The 20959-nt window shown below is 39.2% G+C and overlaps 1 protein-coding gene across 3 annotated transcripts in view; it reads right to left on the bottom strand.

Moving 5' to 3' along the window:
- LOC149312622 (metabotropic glutamate receptor 3) overlaps positions 1 to 20959 on the bottom strand; it is a 134703-nt gene that overhangs the window by 54720 nt on the left and 59024 nt on the right. For 2 of the 3 annotated variants that reach the window (XM_089525020.1, XM_089525018.1), the window contains exon 2: positions 1370 to 1981. In XM_089525020.1, coding sequence (XP_089381146.1) covers positions 1370 to 1879 — 510 coding nt within the window. In that variant the 5' untranslated portion in view covers positions 1880 to 1981. Of the gene's footprint in view, positions 1 to 1369; positions 1982 to 9706; positions 9785 to 20959 lie in introns of all 3 variants that reach the window. The other variant, XM_089525019.1, reaches the window with a different exon arrangement.

Raw genomic sequence — 20959 nt, 5'->3', positions numbered from 1 at the left:
AGAACAGTGCCCAAAAGACTTTGAGAATTGGGAATTCATTGATTCAGATCTCTCTTCTGCTCCCCTTCCCCGGCTAAGTAAGCACTAAGTAAGACACTTGTAAACACAGGCAACAGGGACAAAATGCATTATTAGTACATCTCAGATTTCCAGTCTTGAAGGAAAGTCTACGAATTTAAGAGTGGACAACCTACTAGACGGTGCATTGGTCATAAAATTCCTATTATGGGAGAAGGTAAATTAAATCCTTGACCTCAATTTTTCATTCCTTACTGCAATTACATAGTTTCTAAGCTGTTTTTTTTAATTAGTTCCACTAGTGAGCTATGCCACAATTCAATTCTGGTATTCTATAAGCAGCCTTCATTTCTCAAACTCATTGTGACTGAAGGTGGCCTATATTAATCCAATGGAATTGGGTTCTTAGCTGAGAGTGCTCTCAGTCCATCTAAAGGACAAGTGAGGAATATGAAGCATAATTTACCCTTCTTCTTCCCTCTTGGTTAACACTGACTATTCTCACTCGCTCTTTCTCTTTTTTGGTTGTTTCCACACACACACACACACACACACACACACACACACACAACCAGGGGTGCATACTCTTCATCACTTTTTGGTTTAAACTACAGGTGGATATGCTTTCTTGTGGTTCTTCTATGAGGGCCTCACAAGTTCATGTGCCTTCTTCTCCTACAAGGGCCGATGTCTTTTTTTTAAATTAAAGTTTATGAAGTTCAAATACAATACTAAATACAGATAAAAGAGGGAAAAATCATATTTCAAGAATGTAAATTATTACATTTTGTTTTGTTGTTTCATTTTTATAATTGATAGCAAATTAAAGTTTATCAAAATCCTTTATCTTTCCATTGTAATTTCCTCTCGATCTACGTGGTTAGTCAAGTGTTAATAACAGCATACAGAGTCCCCTTTTACTGTATATATCTCTCTGTGTGTGTACACACACAAAAACATACATATACACTCACACACATATTGTATATATTTTTTCCCACTTCAACTTATCCAAAAGCTTTATACTAATTTGAACTGTACCTGGTGAGTCATGTCCATCATTTTTTTTTTTTTACAGAACTTTAATAGAATTTCCCAGTCTGCATTGAATGATCTTAGTGATCTATTTTCTATCATACTCGTAATTCTATCTAGTTCTATGTTATCTAGAGACTTTAATAACCATTCATCTATTTGTGGTATTTCCTTTGTTTTCTATTTTTGTGCTATAAGTGTCAGTTGTTATTAAATATAGTATTGTTTTACATTGCTTGTCAGAGATTTTGTTTGTCATATTTCGTAAATAGATTTCTGGTAGCATTTTGGTTTTTTAAGAACTAAAATTTCTCACCTGTATGGAGACACTGCTATAAGAACCTCCAATAACACCTACGATGAGTAATGGGATGTTTTCTTGAATTGCATATGACCCATCAGGACACATGTACTCTGCTTCATCTACTTTAGTCAAAGAAGCCTTGACAAACTCCAGTGACTGCTCTAATGCATATGTGTCCCGTGAGCAAGTATCCAAAATGTGTACTCCAAGTTTAATTCCTGGGAGCAAGTAGCTGTCTTTGTTGATCTCATCAATTGCAAACAACATTGCCTCCAGACGCTGAATGCCTCGGTCTTCATTGATCCTTCCACATTCATCTGTGCCACTGCCCTTTTCCTTAATTGGGAACAGACCACCAAAAACCAGGTCTCCTTCAAATTTAACTTCTTTCCTTATAAAGTTATGGTCACCAAGAGTAAGGAAGACTCCTTTGGAAAACAAAGCCAGCACAAGCACCTGGAGCTTTGCAAACATCTTCACTGGTCCTCTTCTGGCAGCTTGAAGGAACATTTGTAGGAACATCTGCTAGAGGCCTTCATTCCTTCTAGCCTACCATCTCACAGTGGGAAGTGCCATCCCACCAACAAGAGAAGAAAAAGCTGTCCAGACCTGTTAGTCAAGTACCTAAAAAGATGAAAAGGATAAGAAAAAGGCTGAAACAAAACATAGTATATCTTTTTCTTCATTCAAAACATAGTGAGTTGGGGATTGAGATCCTAGGCAATTCAGGTCTCCAAATGCTATTACCTATACACTGAATTGGTATATTGTTGAAGTTTATTGGTGTCAGCCAGTGTAATTCCTTTAAAACCAATATCATGTAGGAGATTGTCACATCCTGGAGGGATAGACATGGAATTTAAAAATTAAAACCAGGTGTTATCTCATGTAGCTGTGGTGGATGAGTTCAACCCATATGCAGCCAAGACCCCAGCGCATTTATCCAGTGGCTTTCAAAAACAGGAGCTTGCCATTTTTGAAAAGCTGCTGTGGTCTGGGCTGCAGATGGGTTGCACTCGCCTGGTTGCGGCTGCATGAGATAACACCTGGCTTTGACTTTTCAATTCCACATCTATACCAGCAGGATTTCTGGGTGCAACAATCTCTGTAGTTTCTACCAGATATTGTGTCTGCTGTGTGTTGCACTAGCTGTAGCTTCCATGTGATGTTCAGGGCAGCCCCACATAAAGTGCATTGTAGTAGTCTAACTAGGAAGTTATATCCAGTATCCTGCTTGTACCTGTAAAGGAAAGACTGAAGCATTTCCAAACTATGGAGTCCACCTGGGCTTCCCAAAATAGTGTCATTAAGCAAAGCTGTGCACTTGTTCCTTCAAACAGCACACTGATGGCACTCACCCCAAACTCTTAATGGCTTTACTCAGCAGCTTCTTATATAAATATTAAACAGCATAGGAGACAAGATAGAGCCCTGTGGCACCCCACAGCTTAATAGCCATGTTCCTCTTTGGAATAAGTCTTATAAACAGGAGAAGGACCCCATTAAAATATGCATCCTACTCCTATCATTCAGAACTAGTTCAATAGAGTACCAAGTCCAATTGCAATTAAAGCTACTAAGAACTCCAGGGAGATCAAATGGAAGAACCCCCGTTTTTCTGCTGGAGTAGGTTTTGATCAGCTTGTTTCAGAACTATGCCTTAACCTGAAATCCTGTAACCTGAAATCACATGGAAATAGGTCTGAAGTTGCCTAGCCATCTTGTACTTAAGCACCCTATTAGCAATAGGGTGCTAGTTCTTACATATCTCTGTGCCCAGAGAGACCCTCTTTGGAAGCACTAGGCACTTTACCCTGACAGAGTTCATTCAGGACTCGACAAAGTGTGGCCTGCAGACATCACATGCTGTCCTTGGGACCTCAGAGGCACTCCCAAAACCCAAGATCCCCCTGCCACTTTTTAAAAATTCACTCCAATTTTGGGGTAACTTTTGCTCCTGATGTGGCCAAAATAACCCACCTCCCCTAAAATTGCAGCAGATATGCTCCCCTGCCCCCCAAAGCCCCCCAAACCTCCCCAAAACATGCCTTCCAAAGAACTGGAAAAAAAAGACAAGACAAGAAAAAAGAATGCCCTAAATGGTGATCGGAAGTGATGTCACTTCACTTTGGGAATCCTGAAATGTGTTGGTGCAGATGTCTCATCCACAGGATCACCATGAGTCAGGGTTGACTTGAGGGTAGTTAACAACAATGCCTCTGGGCAGGTACAGAGAGGAAAAATGTTGCCTACTTCTCTTCTGGATTTTACTAGCCAAGATGGACAAGAGTCAAGCTCCTGATCTTTTCATTAGTCTGATTCAGATCATGTTGCTCCCAGAGCATTCTAAATTAGTAGCCAAAGGAATTTTCTTAAAAGGCTAATGGTCTAAATATCTTTTGCCCAGCTCACCTCTGAGCACTGCATTGGGACCTTTTGAGTTTTTTTTAAAAATATGATGATGCAGGGACATCTATACAATTCCTAATAATATGGAAAAATAGAATGATCTTTTAAAATCTCTGTTTCTGATAATACTCAAAGTTGGAGTTGTTTCATAAAGTTGATCAGTAACAGATTCAGAACAGGAAGGAGAAAATATTGGTTCATACCACATATCATTTAAGGTGAATTCCTTGTTAGGAGCAGCTGCAGTCCAGCTGCTTCACTTCAGGCAGCAAATATCCTGGGCTAGCCCTGGTCATTGGATTATTAGTTATTTCATTTACTGTTGCTGAATTTTTGCTGAGTTGGAAGGAGAAAGGTGGCTGTGGGATTTTGCCACAGGTGCCAAAGTAACTTCTTGAGGTATGGGTACTTTTCTTTCAGAGGTGAGGTGCACCATTTGCTGCTCTGCTTCAGGCAACAAATGTCTTGGGAATCCCTGGCCCTGGGATATGGTGATAGCTACCAGCTATCTTTGAGAATGGGAAAAGCTTACAAAATTCCATGCAAGATAGGTCAATTCCATGCAAGATAAGTGAATATCAATGTCAATAAGGCACAGTAGCAACGTGGGTCTACAGATACAATATACTTCTGAATATCAGGTGATGGCGACAAAGAATGGGAATGATTGCCTTCGTGTCTTGTTAAGAGGTTGGGAAAGTTACTTGTCTAGGACTACAATTCCCCCAAATCTTCCAACCAATGTAACTACGGTTGCCCCTCCTTTCTCGTGGACTTGAGATCCGCGGTCTTGAATATTCATGGAGGGGCGACCTCTGTTATTTTCAATGGGGAACCCCCTCCCATGGCTCATGCCTCATGCGCGCTTGCGGACATGCACCCCATTTAAGCCTATGGGGCTTGAATATCTGTGAGTCTCCATTTTCACCGGGGGTGTGTGTTCCAGAATGGATTCCCCGTGAAAACTGAGGGCTGACTGTAATAGCCTTTTCCAAGCTCTGGATTCATCTGTAATTTTCTTGGAGTATCTGGCTAACAGTTGGAAACAGGCTATTACATTAGTTGAACATTGGAGCTGATCCAGATTGTATTTTCTCATATGTTAATTTTCAATGTTACTCATTCTCTTCCTATCAGGTAGACAGTGATGTCATTTCCTCAGCATATAGCTGCCCTGATAGCCACCCCATAGACTCACACAGCATCATCATGCCCCTTGAATACATTGAACTAGAGCAAATCTAATGGAAAGTTTCTCCTTGTTGATGTGATCATAATTCCAGGTCATGTTTTGGTTTTTTAGTTTTGTCCTTGATCCTGTTTCTTTAAATTGTACATTTGGAGTCTTAGCCCTCAAAGTAAATCAAGTATGGTAATATTTATATAGAGCACTTCAATAATTTATGACTGTACTTACCTTTTCTCCTTAAAGCAGAATTTATAATGATGAAGCTTGCAGGCCTATGTATAATTTAGAAACACTTAGCATTATTTAAAAGAGAGTGCTAAGAAATTTAAAGGAGAGAAAATTAAAATTTAACACCAAAAGGAGGAGAAACAAGGTTGTTTGCTTCTGTAGCTTTCTCCTCAACACCTGTATCCCATGCCCACGCAATTAGGAAACCTTGGAGAATGATCTGCAGGTTTTAAATTGGCAGAAACCCCTGTCAAGAACTCAGATGCTTAAAACATAGAAATGTTGATGAACAGCCTCAAATGCAACTCATCTAAGCAGTCAGAGTCTTGTCTTCATGAATGGTAAATGATACCTCGGCTGCAAACAGCATCACTACATCATCTTTACTCCTCTTTACAGGCAATCTATTTTGCTGATCCAATGCATTTGTTTGATTATTTAACCACACTTCAAGTAAACAACCCCCAGGTGAATGAGAACTCCAATTTCTAAGGCAGCCTTCTACAAGCTGACACCCTACAGATGTGTTTTGCCTACAAAGCTCAGGCAGTATGTTTGTTGGTCATGTTGGAGTTGTAGTTTATGAATGCTTGGAAGGCACCAGCTTGGGCACACCTGTATGAGATGTGAGATCCAGACAGCTGGGTATGGATATACATTTCAAGGGCTCATCACAAAAACAGATGAGTACTGTGTACCCTCCATCATTTCACAGACCAAAACTAAGACATGTGCAACATCAGAGCAAAAGTTATTAGAGAAGAAGAACAGATAAGCATGGAGAGTCTGTAGCAGTGTGCTCTTCCCTGAGATTACTGGGAATGGCAAGACTCTGTCCCTTTCTGTCCTCTTCACCTAATTCAGAGTCTGAAAAATCTACATTTGTGTCTACAGTTCCTAGAACCCTCCAGCCAATATGTCTACTGCCTAAAACAGTTTTCCCCTAGGCTATACAATAGTTTGGTGTGAACACTAATGCCTAAGAGTTTAACAGCCCATCCCTTTTGTGTTTGCTTGCCATACAGTGTAAAGATTCTTGAAACTTTGTTAGAGGCAATGAGAGGGTTGGATTTACAGGGAAGAAGCATCAATGGGGGAGACAGGTCTGTTACCACTAGCAAAAACTGGCTGGAGTCTGGAAAGGAGCAGGTTAAGCATTTTGCTGCCTGAGACAGAACAGCTCCTGCTCAAGGATCATAATGCTTAAAGTCATGTGCCAGGCTACCAGAATAGCCTGGCACATAAGTGAGAAGTCAGATCTGCACTGCAGGGAAAAAAATCAGTTTGATACCACTTTAACAGCCATGGCTTAATTCTATGGAATCCTGGGATTTGTAATTTGTTGTGGCACCATGGTGCTCTGACAGAGAAGGCTCACAAAACTACAAATCCTAGACTGCTATATCATGATGGAGCCATGGCAGTTGAAGTGGTGCCAACCTGGATTATTTGTGCAGTGCAGATTAGACCACAGAACCTTAAAGGCACCTCTCCTTAGATCCAACAGATGTTTCACTCTGCCTAATAGCAGGGCCATCTGTGATTAAAAATCCTATGTCTTGCTCAGTCTTTTTTCCTAGCACTTTCTACGTTGATGCAAATAGAGAGCTAGCAATTCCATATTTACAACCAAACACTGCTCTAAATATAACTGTTATATTTAAATTCTGAGAAATTTGTGGGAATTAAAAGTGTTAAATTTGGACTGTGCTGCAACTCTAAATAATGTGAAAAAAAAGATTACAGTCCAGTGCCGTACTAAACTCCTACATTGAAATGAACAGAATCTTTGTAATTGTGAGTGTGATCTTTAGCTTTGTGCTCATTGATTTCAGTGGGAGTTACTCTGTAGTAGATATGCCTTTGGTTGCTTCCAGACAGAGGGCTTCTACCATTCAGATTTATAAGGCATTGTGAAGCTATTCCTGTCTGTTTTCCTGAATAGTTTGTCTTGGGTAAAAACCTGGAAGAAACTAGGAAAGTAAGGGAGGGCTGTAAATTGGGGTGAAAAAGTTCATTTAAAAATAGATTATATGCTTTTGGCAGGGCTGTCTGTCACTTTTATTGTTTTATTTTGTGAAGTGTCATGTACTGATGGCACTAAATAAATAAATAAATGATAACAACAATAGTCATCCTGGGCTGCTTCAACACAGTAGAAATAATTCAGGTTGACATCACCTTAACTGCCATAGGTCCATGCTATGGAATTCTGGGAATAGTAGTTTTGTGAGACATTTAGCCTTCTCTGACAGAGAGCTCTTGTGCCGCAACAAACTACAGTTCCCATGATCCAGTAGCACTGAGCCATGGCAGTTACATTGGGTTAGAAAATGTGTCTTTGGTTGCTTCCAGATAGAATGAGGAAGGGGAGTGAAATGGGAAGGGAGATGAGAATGGAAAAATGGGAATAGGGTGTGAAATCCATGTACTGGGCTTATGCAACAACACTCCATAGCTGGAATGATTTATACAAATTGCTCACTTCCATATATTTATTTTGCACTATATTTTTTTTAAAAAAAAGAAACATGAAAACACTGTGTATTGTTCAAATAATTCTTCCCACAATCTCATAAACCTAGATGTTTCCATATACTCTTGACTAAGTGCTCACTTTCAAACCTAGGAAAGGAGGTTTCCTGTTTTCAGCAGGAGCTTTCCTTGCCTTGCTGCTGGGATAGCCTCATCAGTGCTGGAAATTGATTTTGCAGTTGATCTGGAGCCATTTCTATCCATTTGCAGCATGACTTGCTCTCCTAGGATCTAATTATTACTGATTTGACAGACTTTGAAGTATAAAAGCCTGAAGTAAAATGATAGAAGTGCAGCAGCAGGAGATGGGAAACTCTATGCAAGACATCCAGATCACTTGAGAAACTGCCGAGGAAAGGGACTTCCCTTGCAGGATAAAGCAGTAGGCTAAGTGATGAAATACCTGAAATATAATTTAACTCAAGCACTAGGACAAAAAAGAAAAAGAAAGAAAGGAAAAAGAAAATGAAAATCATACAAGCATATTTCCTATTACCATGTATGGATGTGAGAACTAGACAGTTAAGAGAGATGATAGGAAGACAATACATTCATTTGATATGTGGTGCTGGAGAAGAGTGTTGAGGATCCCATGAACAGCCAAAAGGACAAACAAATGGGTCCTAGAACAGATCAAGCCAGAAAACTCTCTGGAAGCCAAGATGACCAAACTGAGGTTGTCGTACTTCAGACACATCATGAGAAGGAAAGACTCATTGGAAAAGACAATTATGCTGGGAAAGATAGAGGGAAGTAGGAAGAGAGGAAGGTCACATGCCAAATGGATGGACTCTTTTAAGAAGGTCACAAGTTTAATGGGGTTGTAGGAAATAAGCAGAGCAGTGGAGGACAGAGGGTCTTGGAGATATCTCATCCATAGGGTCACCATGAGTCGAGGTCAACTTGAGGGCGGTTAACAACAAATGTACTGTTTGTACATGGGGTATTTGCCAGTTGCAGGGAAAATGCCAGTGTATTGCAGTTTAGAAAAATGTCTCCCAGAACACAGTGTATCTCTGTGCTGTCAGAATATAGTGTGTTTGACAATAACCAAACAACCAATAACCATAAATAACTATAGATAATCCTGGCCTCTGTGACAAAAGAAAAGAAAAGAAGAAAAGAAAAGAGAAAAGAAAAGAGGCATATGCAGACATAAGCTGGACATTTATTTTGTTTTATGTGCTTTCAGGTCAACGTCAACTTATGGTGAGAGTATCATTGGCAAGATTTCTTTAGAGGATGTTTGTCATTGCCTAAGGCTGAGATAATGACTCAGAACCAAGATCTGAACTGTGGTCTCCCAGAACCTTATTGCACCCATTTCCCCCTGTTATGGGCATGGGAAGGGGCCGCTCGAATCTGAGAAAAAATGCATTTTACCACACCTCAAAGTGTCCTCAAAATGGCCTCATTTCGTTGCTCAGCGCCAGTACTAAATGAAATGTAAGGAATGAAACTATTCCTCCTAGCCGTTGAGAATTAAAATGCAGACTAGTCTGTATATTTTTTTGTTGCTAATGGAATTTAAAATTTATTTCCTGGACTTCCTAATATCCACATAGCCAGAAGGAGGAGGTGCCCGCCTGCATGGATACCTCCCCATGTCATCTTAACTAAGAACAACAGCAACAATGTCTTGACTAATATCGTCATTTCACCCCTCTTGTAGGATTTTTAATACCTTTGCCTGATGAAGAAGCCAGTGGAGCTTCAAAAGCTTGCAACATGTATACTGTATATTTGAGTTGGCTGATGAAAGGTATCATTGTTCTATGAATTTTGGATGTTATTGTACTTTGCTATATGGCCAACATGGCTTTCTCTGGATACATAGACCAGGTTGTGTGATTTTTATTTTTAAAACAACCTTTTCCCATCTGAAGTACACTAGAAGGAGGGGATGATACAGTTAGCATAGTTCTTTCCCAGATGCTTTACCATAGGAAATTATTTTACATGGAGGAATATTTAAAAATAGGACACACCCGTAATGAGAAGACTGCACAATCCAGAATGTTTCTATTTCAGTTGATCAGCTTGTTCTGCCCAATATCATGGCACAGCTGTTCAATAAGAACACATGAAAGAAAACAAACATAGCAAAAGATAGGTCACGTAAAAGTCCAGTATGGCAGACCTAGTTTCTGCAGGGAAAGGTATTATTACATGTTAAATGTTCAACGTGGCCTTAAAGAGCAAACAATGCTACTTATTGTCAGTATTTTTAAAACTGTGGGTTTACAGTCTTTCAAGATAAAGTGCTCCTTGGATGGTAATATTCCTAGCCTGTAGCTTTTGACACTGCAGGCAAGGAAATGCATCTTGAATGCTCCCACATGGAAAATAAATTGCTGCATGTAGAAAACCAGCACTTTAGCAAGATGGCTAGGGAGAATTGTTTTTACATGTGTGGGAGGAATTCTCTTCCTGAAGTTTTAAAATGCCTTTATTATCTGCTGTGGCTTACATGTCAAATGGAGCAGTGAATGAATTCCAGATTTTGGTCCAGACTTTAATGGAGCTATGCAAGGTGCCAACCTGCTTGTGGGACAGAGTTCAGGGTTTGAATTTAGTCCTTTAAAATAGGACTAAAATCTGGGGCAGATTATCCACCCCACTGACATGGAAACCACAAAGTTGCCATTGATTGTCTGAAGACCTGTTTGATGAGAGATTGTCCCAAAAGAGCCTATTTATTGTGGTATGCATTATATAAAGGACAGATTTATAGAAGTGTACAAGAAAAGAAAAAAATAATTTCATTCCTTCATTTCTTTTCATTTCTAACATTTTCACTTGTTGTATTTTCTATTTACTAGAAAGAGCACATTCTTTTCATTTTCTCTATTCATTTCTGTGTTTTCATGTGTTATTGTTGATTTCAGTGGGGGACTTGACTACTATTCTGTAGCCTGTAACGCCCCCTCCCAGGTTTCCAACTTGTCATGAGACCAAATTTCATACAGACTGAAGAAATGGTTCCTCAAATTAGCACCTATTTGTAGGTCACATGTGTTACAGTGGTTTGAATGTAGGACTGTGACTCTGGACACCAAGGTCCGATTCCCTGCTTGGCCATGAAACCCATTGGGTGACCTTGGGCAAGTCACATGCTCTCAGTCTCAAGGGAAGGCAATGATAAACCTCCTTTGAACAAATCTTGCCAAAAAAACCTTGTGATAGATTTACCTTAGGGTTGCCATAAATCCGAAATGACTTGAAGGCACACAAGCATGCATGCACACACACATTGTTCAACCTATAATCTGCTCTTTGTTTCCAGTGGGATAACCCCCCTTCATAACCCTAAACTGTGCACATGTTTTGAAGATCACGAGGATCATAGGCTTTGTGACAATATAATATAACCTGTTCATTTATATAATTCTTGGAGTTTATCACACTGCCTTTTCCCATCCTTTCCTCCTGAGCTAGGCGTGGGATGAAAAATCCAACATGCAGATTTTATCATAAACCTCCATGCCCAGGAAGGAGGCTTCCCGTACCCAATCCAGACCTCTCTGGCACTTTTTCCATTCTTTGCAAGGTGCAGGAGAAGTCTGGATTGGTTACAGGGTGCCTCTTGCCTGGGCACAGAGGCAGGTGATAAAATCCATATTTAAAAGTTTTCATTCCATACCTAGCTTGGGAGGAAAGGATGGGAAAGGGCAGTGAGATAAAGTCCCTTGACACCACTAAAAGTTTGATAGCACCATTCACAATGTACTTCTTTCTCTAACCCCCTCAACTTCACCACATGTGAATCACAATTGGAGCTAGTTCACACATGATGAATGTATGCTACTTGTTCCTCATCCTGTGATTAGTGAGCACAGTGGCCTGGCAGTTGAAAAGCACTTCATAAGGTTTGTGCCATGGGGGCTTTGATAATTACCAACTGAGTCAGGAATAAGTAAAATTTGTGTGTGCGCAACATCAATAAACTAAAAAGTTCAGTTTCTAGTAAATTCACATAAGCAGTCATTAATCTAGACCAAATACATAACCTATACTGTTCCGTAACACTAATGTTTCAATAAACGTGAAGGTCCATTTGGTATGGATCTTTCCACTGATAGAAGATTAAAGACTACTGGTAAAAAGAAGGCAACACTTAAACAAAGGCCAGACAAGACGGGCAAGATTTTTTGTTAGTCTCCAGAATGTTTTTGTATTTCTGGAAATGATATTTGCACAGACTGAATGAAATGAGCAAATTGCATTGCTAAACTATGATAACCGTGGTCTTGTTACATCAATTTTTACAGATCAGAAGCACTGGATGAGCTGTTTGTTATCATTTTAAGCAATCAGCCAATCCTTTTGTGCTTGCCGTCTGTGTGTTTTCATGTGTGTGCATACATTGCTTCACAGAGAGGAAAGATGGTAGTATTTCACATTGACATTCCAGCAGAAATTGCAGAAACCTTGACCAAAAGGAAAATGTTTGCTTCTTGTAGGGGAGGTGGGGATTCATGAGGAGAAGGGCAATTTCTTAGCAGACAAGGTGGGATCTTAAGTCATTACATCTCTTGATATAAGACAGACATTATTTTACACACACACACACACACACACACACACACACACACACACACACTCTGCAAAATTTAAGGTCTTGAAGTGTGTTATTGGAAGCAAATTATGAAACTGGATATGTATACTAGTCAAGAAGATATGCAACTGTAGGGTTCTGATAGTTGATTTTATAGAGAAGAATTATGTTCAAAGTTTGTCTGATCACTCAGCAAGTTTAATTTCTCCCTATAAAATTTCATTTTGTTAGTTTTGGCCCAGCTTTCTAATCTATTCAAGTAATTTTTTGAATTTTGATCCTGTTCTCTGTTGACTTTTTGTGATTATGCCATTTCTTTCTAAATGCGTACAGACTATCTGTTTAATGATATGCTCTAGAATCTCTCATGGTACTGATATCAGGCTAACAGGAAGGTAATTGTTTGGGTCTTCTTTTGTTCCCTTTTTGAACAGTTCTTTTAATATCCTTGGATGTAGTTCCTGGAAATAATTCATTTATTTTGCATTTCCCCTACTGCACCCTCTGCTCCATTTTTTTCAGAGTGAACACCCCTTTCCTTTTGAGAAAAGACTGAGGTGAAGAAGGTGATTATATTTATATGCCTAGACAATGTCTATGTTATATATAATGCTCCCATGCAGAGTGGAGTATTGCATATTTGAAATTGGTTATCTAAATAAGATGGCCTAAACACCTACAAAATTACATACTTATCCGCCTATCTTAAAATTTCCATGAATTCTGATGTTTAAGAGGTGATTCAATGGAGAGTTGATGTAAGCCTGCCTGTTTGAGAAGTATTGTTGTTCATATGCTGGAAGTGTCGGTGACTAGAAGATTGAATAATAGGAAACTGCAGATAGATATTGGCTAACTGACAAAATGACAAAGAATTCTCAATCCTTCAGATAAAAGAGATATTGGTGGGAAACCATGCCTGCACCAAACACTTTTATAAATTGAACAATTCAGTCTTTATTATATTTCTGAGGTGTTTCCATTTTCTTAAAGACAATATCTCAAAAACATCTGCCCTGTCCTGGAGCTCTGTACCTTGGCTGTGAAATTTCCACAGACAAGGAACATTGCATATTCATAGCACTGTTCAAAGAGCAATTGTGGAACATGACAGGTTTCCTTACAACTCTGCCAAGCTAGCTGGATATATAGCAGGTCATCCAAGTTACATTCTGTCCCAGGAGAAGCTGGGAGTGCCTTCCACACCATTGCTGCATGTTTGTGTGTGTATGTAGGGCACTCCCCAGCCTTGCAGTTGAAAAGGTTATATGCCCCTCATGAACATATGTTGTCACTTTTGTCTGCAAAAGACCTACGAGCAATGACTGGGAAAGGTTACAGTTGTATTTTATGCTTTGGCAGGCAAAGGCTGTGATTTATACCTTTGATGGCTTTTTCTGTAAGCTGTCAGTATGCTGAAAGTATTTTATATGAATTCCCAATTCAAAAGGGGTAGAGTCACAAATCCCAATAAAAATAAATGAAAATATCAAAGCACTGTTTAACAAGGTGCTAAAAAACCTCCTCTTCCTGTTATGAAATGAGCCAGGAATTCAGTGGACAGTGCTGTGCTTGAAGGGAGATATCATAACATTCCTTATAATTCAGGACTTGGCAGCAATAGAGTGGTGTCTGGTGGCTTTGATACTGATAGAGTGGTGAATCCACTCTGCTCTTTAAAGGAGCTGCCAGAAGTCGTGAGCCAATGTCCCAAATATGTTCAGCACCATGGATAGCTCCTAAAGAAAAGCATGTATTATCACCCCAGTGACAAGAGAGCCATTAACTGCCAGTGCAGTAACAGTGATGCTCAGGATGCTATGAATGATTTCCTTAGCTATCCTGTAATTTTATATGGGTAGAATATATCTCTGCCTCACCTGCTAGAAGGTCAGGAAAGCTGGATGGAAAGTAAGTATATGTAGTGGCTACAAATATTGCAGGAACCATGTGGCCCAACAAATATTATTTCACTGCAGCTCCCATCAGTGTGAGCCATCTGTGGACAGGTATAAAAATAGAAGGAGAATTTTGCTCAAAACAAAAGAAGTGTCATGCAATTCTTTGCTTAAAAGTAAGGACCCTGTGAATCCAGTAGGCTTAACTTCCACATGCAGGAATATAACATGGCTGCTTTAATCAAAGAGTGAAAGTTTTTACTAGTTGACTGAATTGGTTTTTAAAAAAAATCTGCAGAGCTTGAGAGCATTAACTTCAGCAGCCTGTCTTAAAAGTTAACACATATACTGAGGCACTGCTGAATGGTAACTGTTCCGGTGCATGAATGTTACCTTCAGGCCACAGTGGTCAGTGGTGTGTGAAATCACAATTAGCAGAGCAAGTGTTTTGCAAGTGAGCAGAAGCTGCGGCAAATTACAGCATGCTATTAGCTTGATTTTTGTCACAGCTGTGTAGAGAAACAGCCTGATGATAGCTGGATTGTGGCACGTATTAAACAAAAAATTAATAAAGCATAATTGATTGTGGATCACAGTTGCTTGTATGTTTTAATTGTTAATGTCACAGAAACTGGCTGGCAACAAAAATTGCCCTCAGCTACAAATCATCCTATAGATTTTTTTCCCCAGTTACAGAGAATTCAGCATCTGATCAGGCCAGTTTCTCAAGTTCTGCACACTCTCCCCCAAAGCTTGGAAAAGTTACCTGTTGGATCATAACTCCCAGAATTCCCACTCAGCAAACCCAGAGGCTGGCTGGGGATTTCTAGGAGTTGGAATCCAAAAATTTAAGACTTTCAAGTTTTCCTTTCAGCTCCTGGGCAAATGCAGTCCTGGACCAATGTTAAATTAACCCAGGTTACAGTCTGTGATGGATTTTGTTAGAGTCTGGTAATTGTATGAAGGCCCAAATTACAGAATCCACTCCCAATTTTGCAATTACCATCATGTTTCCCATCTGAAATAGCATTAATAACCTGCTCCTTGAATATTTTCCAAAGGTGACATGTTTGAATACTTAAAAAAAATCCTTCCTTTTATGTCTATGCCTGAGCATGTGCTGAAGTAACTGAGTGTAACTCAGAAGCACTTTACTTAGAATAAGGCAATCAAGAGCACAGAAAAACTCCAAAACTCATAAGCCATTTGGTCCATTTGAGGAGGATAAGAAATTGGGACATTCCCTCTTGCATTCTACAATGAGAGCAATCAACCCAGTAGGAAAAAGAGGAAACACAGCATATGTAGAGTCCTAAGCTATTCATTACCGATACAAATTACACTTTTTAAATTAATGCCTATTATATTAATTTATTAGGATAAATGAATGACTTTACAAAATTGATATTAGCTATGTCACCTTTGCAACTTTATTGAAAAAAAGGCACTTGTCATTGTCTGGTGCTTATGCCATCCAGACTTGCTTGATCAGATTACAGGTCCAACTGAGCCTTGACTATTAATTTTTTTACTTTTTAATACTACAACTATCAAAACTATTCCAACCAGCATGGTGGCCATGCTGGCTGAGATTTTCTGAAAACCATAGTCCAAAAAAGAAACTCTTTCTAGCCTCCAATCTTGCCTATGATCTTATTTCCAACAAAACCAGGCAGCTTGCTTTGCTATCATTGGTATTCAGAGGCATATTGTCTCTGATCTTGAAGATTCTGGGATGATTTATAGTAATTCCATGCTAAAAAACCCCCAAAACTTTTTCTTTGAATAGGGGTGCATGCAACAGTAGGATTGGGGTTGGAAGCTTGGAAGTCAAATGATGGTGGCCATATCCAGGGTTAGTAGTAGACAGAACATGGGCGAGAAGTGTATGCAGCTGAATCTGGCATATCCTTCCCCAAAATAAAAGTATAGCCTCCTCATCTTTCACATACCCATACTCACACCCCTACTCACCTCTCTCTCCATCTGTGCAGAGGAATTTGGCAGGGGTATGAGCATCCAGAATGGGCTATGCTAAAGTTTTATGATATAGTTCTATTGACTCTAAAAGTGTTCATGTTCTAGAAGAGTTTCAAAGTAACCACATTTGAAACTCACAATGAATTTTCAGATTGCCTTTGTTTGTAAGGGAAATGAAGGAATATTTGACAGAGAAGAACTGAATGTCTATAAACTCAGAAGAACAACACCTTCCTATCCATCAGAATGTCAAAAAAACAGACTTCAAGGTTCATAAAAGTGAAAGGAAAATACTCCACTGCAGGCTACATTTTCTGTGTTGTGCAGGGAGTTGCTTACTCAGAAGGCTTCAGCCTTTATGGACAGCTTTTATTTTGCATTTTATTCCCTACCAATATCATGCAGATAGACAAGCAAGAAAAGGTCAGTTCCATACACAGCAGTTTCTTGGTTGATTTCAGACCTGTGGTTGAGCCTCATGTCACTTGCATTACACTCTTTGCTTTTCTGTATGCAGATGAAATGTAGGCATGAACAAGTATTAGAGATATCTTTGAAATTTTGCCTAAAGTGAACTTCAAAGCAAATTTGAAGGATCCTCCTCAGGCAAAACATCTAAAGAACCTTGAGGGAAGCCAAGAAATTATAGATATGGCAATTGACATTTCACCATGTGTGGTCTTGCATAAGACAGATGGTTGTCTCCATATTAAAATTACTTGCTTTTAAATTAATTCATTAAGTAAAATGCAAAAATTCCAATACAGGCATCATTTGGGAGATGTTGACAAAGATGTAATCTAGGTTCATAACTTAACTGGGCATTACTACCCCCCATTAAAAGACAAAGTAATGTCATTCTCTATAACTGAAGTGCACTAGAGCTTAAATGGTGTCAAAGAAACCATTTTGTGGATTTTTTTTCTAGTTTTAATTCAGTTTCTGCACAGAATCTGTCCCATGTGATAAACTCCTAAGTCTGGTGGAGTTGCAGTCCAAAAATATCTGATGAGCTAGTTACACATTTCCGCCAGAATCGTACATCACCTGTACATTATGTAACTCTATGTATACTTAGGTATGTCGCAGACATGCTAATAAACTCCTTTACTGAATTGCAAAAATGTATAACAGGACAGCAGCAACTGTACCCGATGTGCCTTGGTGCCTGATGTGCATTAGGACCAATGTGATGCCCACTCCATTGTATATTAATCCCATTGTGCATTGGTCCCATTGCACATAGATCACTTTCGGCGGCTTTGCTACGGAATAATGTAGTGGAAAACCTCTATTGGATACAGATGTTACATAGCTAATTCTCCAGATATAAGTTCACTTATGAAAATACTGAGACCCTCCCAGGATTCTGACCCACATTAATTTCAAAATCTCCGCAGAAGAGATTTTGCTCTCCCCCTCCCTTCAGAAAACGACCCATTTCTTGCCTGAATCTGCCCGAATTTTTTTTTTACTGTATTTGTGTTGGAATGTTTTAAAATTTCTTGTTGTTTAATAGCATTTTAGGGGTTGATTAATACTTTTATAATTGGGAGGAGGGATGGGGTTTTGGGGTTTTAATTGTATTTCTTTAATTGTATGTTATTTTGTTATTTTATCTTATTAGATTCTATAAATGGTCTCTATGTTACAGTTTCACATAAGACTTTTGACTAGACTCTGAGCCTTAAAACTTTGGAGCTGTACAGAGGCTGCCCCTTTCTACCCTGGATCATTGCTGTGGCAACTGCACATTGTGGCAACAATCCACTTGAAAAAGGAGCCGCTAAATGCGGCTCCTTTTCCCACCACTACAGAGGTGCCTTAAGCACCCTTGTGTGGCACTATGGCATCCCTCATGCGTCACACCATTTGGTCATGGCACATGAGGCACATCATCATGGCGCGCCCCGTGTAAACAACTTGAAATCACTACAATATTTACTAAACAAACTGTTTCCTTCAATATGGCTCTATATCATTTTCTCATTGTTGTTAAAACCCATTCAGGACCAAGCCACCTTAAAATATATTGTTGTTGGTAAAATTGCCCTCATCTGTTCTTACCCAATAACTACCGTGAAGAATGCAGTTAAACTCATCCTGAGCACATCTTCAAAGGAAGATGACATTGTTTCCTGGTAATCATAAAGTCCCAGCGCTCCAACTTTGTGAAACATGGTTCCACTATATCTGAGGATATACTGGGGAGAATAAGGAGTGCATATACACTGTAGAAATAATGCAATTTGGGACCATTTTAAGTGCTGTAAATCCATCCTATGGAATACTGGGATCTGTAGTTTTGCAAGGTCTTTAACCATCTCCACCAAAGGATGCTGGTGCCTCAAAAAAGAACAAATCCCAGGATTCTGTAGGATGGTGCCATAGCAGTTAAAGTGGTGTGGAACTGCATTATTTCCACAGTGTAGCTATTATTATTGTTGTTGTTATCATCATCATCATCATCATCATCATCATCATCATCATCATCATCATCATCATTTATTTGTATTGGGCCATAAATTTGCATGGCCCTTTACAGAAACAATCAGTTCAAAACATTCAAATGAATTTTTATTATGGTAGATGACCAGCATAAAACAATATTAAAAAGTACAATATTATACAATGCCCAATAGAAAAACAAACAAACAAACAAACAAACAAACAAACAAACCAACATTAAATCCTGTCAAAGGTGTGCAATCTAAGGATAAAATATAAAATATAAACTATAGAATAATTATAAACAAATTGTCCAAATGCTTTAGCAAATAGGAATGCCTTCAGTTCAGATTTAAAACTAGCCAAGGAGGAGGCAGTCCGTAAGTACCCTAGGTGATGGAATGAAGATAAAGGGTTTTAGATTTGCAGATAATTCGCAGATGAGGGGTTTTAGTTTTCAATACATTCCATGTGGAAAAAATAACTTCCAGTAAGACGAAAAATAAAAGCACATAAAGAAAAAAGTTCCAGGCCAGTATTGTGCTACACTAGTTTTCTAGCTACAAGTAAATCATCATCACTATCACTACAGTGGATCAGGCACCAATGTGTCCTCATTTTTAGTCTCAGTGGTATACTCCATTTCCCCACCTTAGGATTCTACCATCTCATTTCCTTTTCAAATGCAATTATAAAATCATCCCCATGGCCCATTACTGTTTCCAAATCTCATTTCCAGGTCCTTCTAGTCCTCAACTGTTTGCTATGGAATCAAACAGCACATGTTACCCAAACTCTAATTGCAGAATTAATATGTTGGATTTTAGCACTGATTTCTAGGATGCTAGCCCAAGATCTTCAGACTTCTCCAAGCAATGTATGAATTGTATCTAAAAGCAGTGAGAAAAGAGGCTTTTGTTGCTTAACTGGTGGTGTATAACAAGTAAAACAGGCAGTCCTATTTGAACTCCAGATCAATATTCCTACATATATTATAGCTGCTTCAGACATTAGATAAGGTGCAATTACATGAAGGGCCATGAACACTTTTCCTGTTGAGTCCCATATCTGTGGGGATAGAAGCTAGTCTGAATGGCACCCCTTGTATTCTATGGACATAATATATTGCTTTTAGTGCAGAACTAGAATATTTAGAGAGGATCTTCTTTCTCTTCTTCTTTCTCTTTTGTTGATGTATGGGGAAATGGGTAAGTATCTCTTCATGTCTATGCCTCAATTATCCATAGGACCATTTTGCTCAGTTTGTATTAAAATTTGGGTTCAGATGTTTTTTCCTCGGGGTTTTATTCAAATTGTAAAGAAGGAAAAGACTTATTTCTGGAAAGCGAAAGGAAAAGAGCAGTCAACAGACTGCACATTTTTACAATGACACAGAGATGTGGAAAATCAAATTAAATATATTAGGATTTCTAGCCTGTGGGCTGCAATAGCAGCAAAACATAACCATAGCAATTACATTTATCATAAAGCCAGATCAGACGCATTGATACAGAACTGATGACAGATAATAGGTTGACAAGTTTGAAACTCACATACTATGATTCGTTAAAAAAAAACCCTTCTTAAATTATCATTGACTGGAATAGTTTGGTTCTTTGGAAGAATTTGTCTAAAGTTGGGATCCTAGTCAGTCCCATCAAGGTTCTTCTGGGCCATGTTAAACAGAAATGGCTGTATAACCTGAGGATGCAGTTCCTTACCGATCTTTTATTTCTGCAGTACAAATCATCTTACAAATGAAATAAAAGTCCTGGATGCCCAGAAAACTTAACTTAGAAGATGTATAATAGAAGAAATTATTCTTCCCCATGCAGCAACCTGTGTTCTTTCCCCAAATTCCTTCTAATGGCAGAGAAAGATACCCTCCAGCAATGTGAGATCGTATCTGGGAGATTCAAGGGGGCAGGAAGTTGGAGGGGGAGGCAAATTTTCTTCTGGTAACTTTGGGGCTCGACAGATGGCTGTGCTGCCCCAGGAAGTGCGGGGTTGGGGATGTGGCAACCAGATGCCACACCCCCAACCTGCTCAAAAAAGGAGACATGAAGCACGGTTCCTCTTCCTGCAGCACAGCCTTATGATGCCCCTCATGCACAGTGCCATGTAAGTGCTGTGCATGAGCGATGTCATCATGTCACTTGCCGTCTGTATGGGTGCATGCCAGGATGGTGCCCAGGATGCGCATGGGTGCATGCCAGGATGGATTATTTCTGCAGTGTGCTTTGAACCCATGTTAGGGAAAACAAAAGTAACACATTAAGAGAAACTGCTCACAAGATGTCCATACATGAAGGTAAACTGTACAAAGATTTGTATGTATTTTTGTGCAAACATTTTTT

This window comes from Sceloporus occidentalis, unplaced genomic scaffold (genome assembly GCF_023333645.1).
Source record: "Sceloporus occidentalis isolate IW3139 unplaced genomic scaffold, rSceOcc1.0.p SCAF_5, whole genome shotgun sequence".
NCBI classification, from domain to species: Eukaryota; Metazoa; Chordata; class Lepidosauria; order Squamata; family Phrynosomatidae; genus Sceloporus; species Sceloporus occidentalis.
The sequence above is the reverse complement of the archived record's forward strand: the minus strand, read 5'-3'. Positions and strand labels throughout refer to the sequence as shown.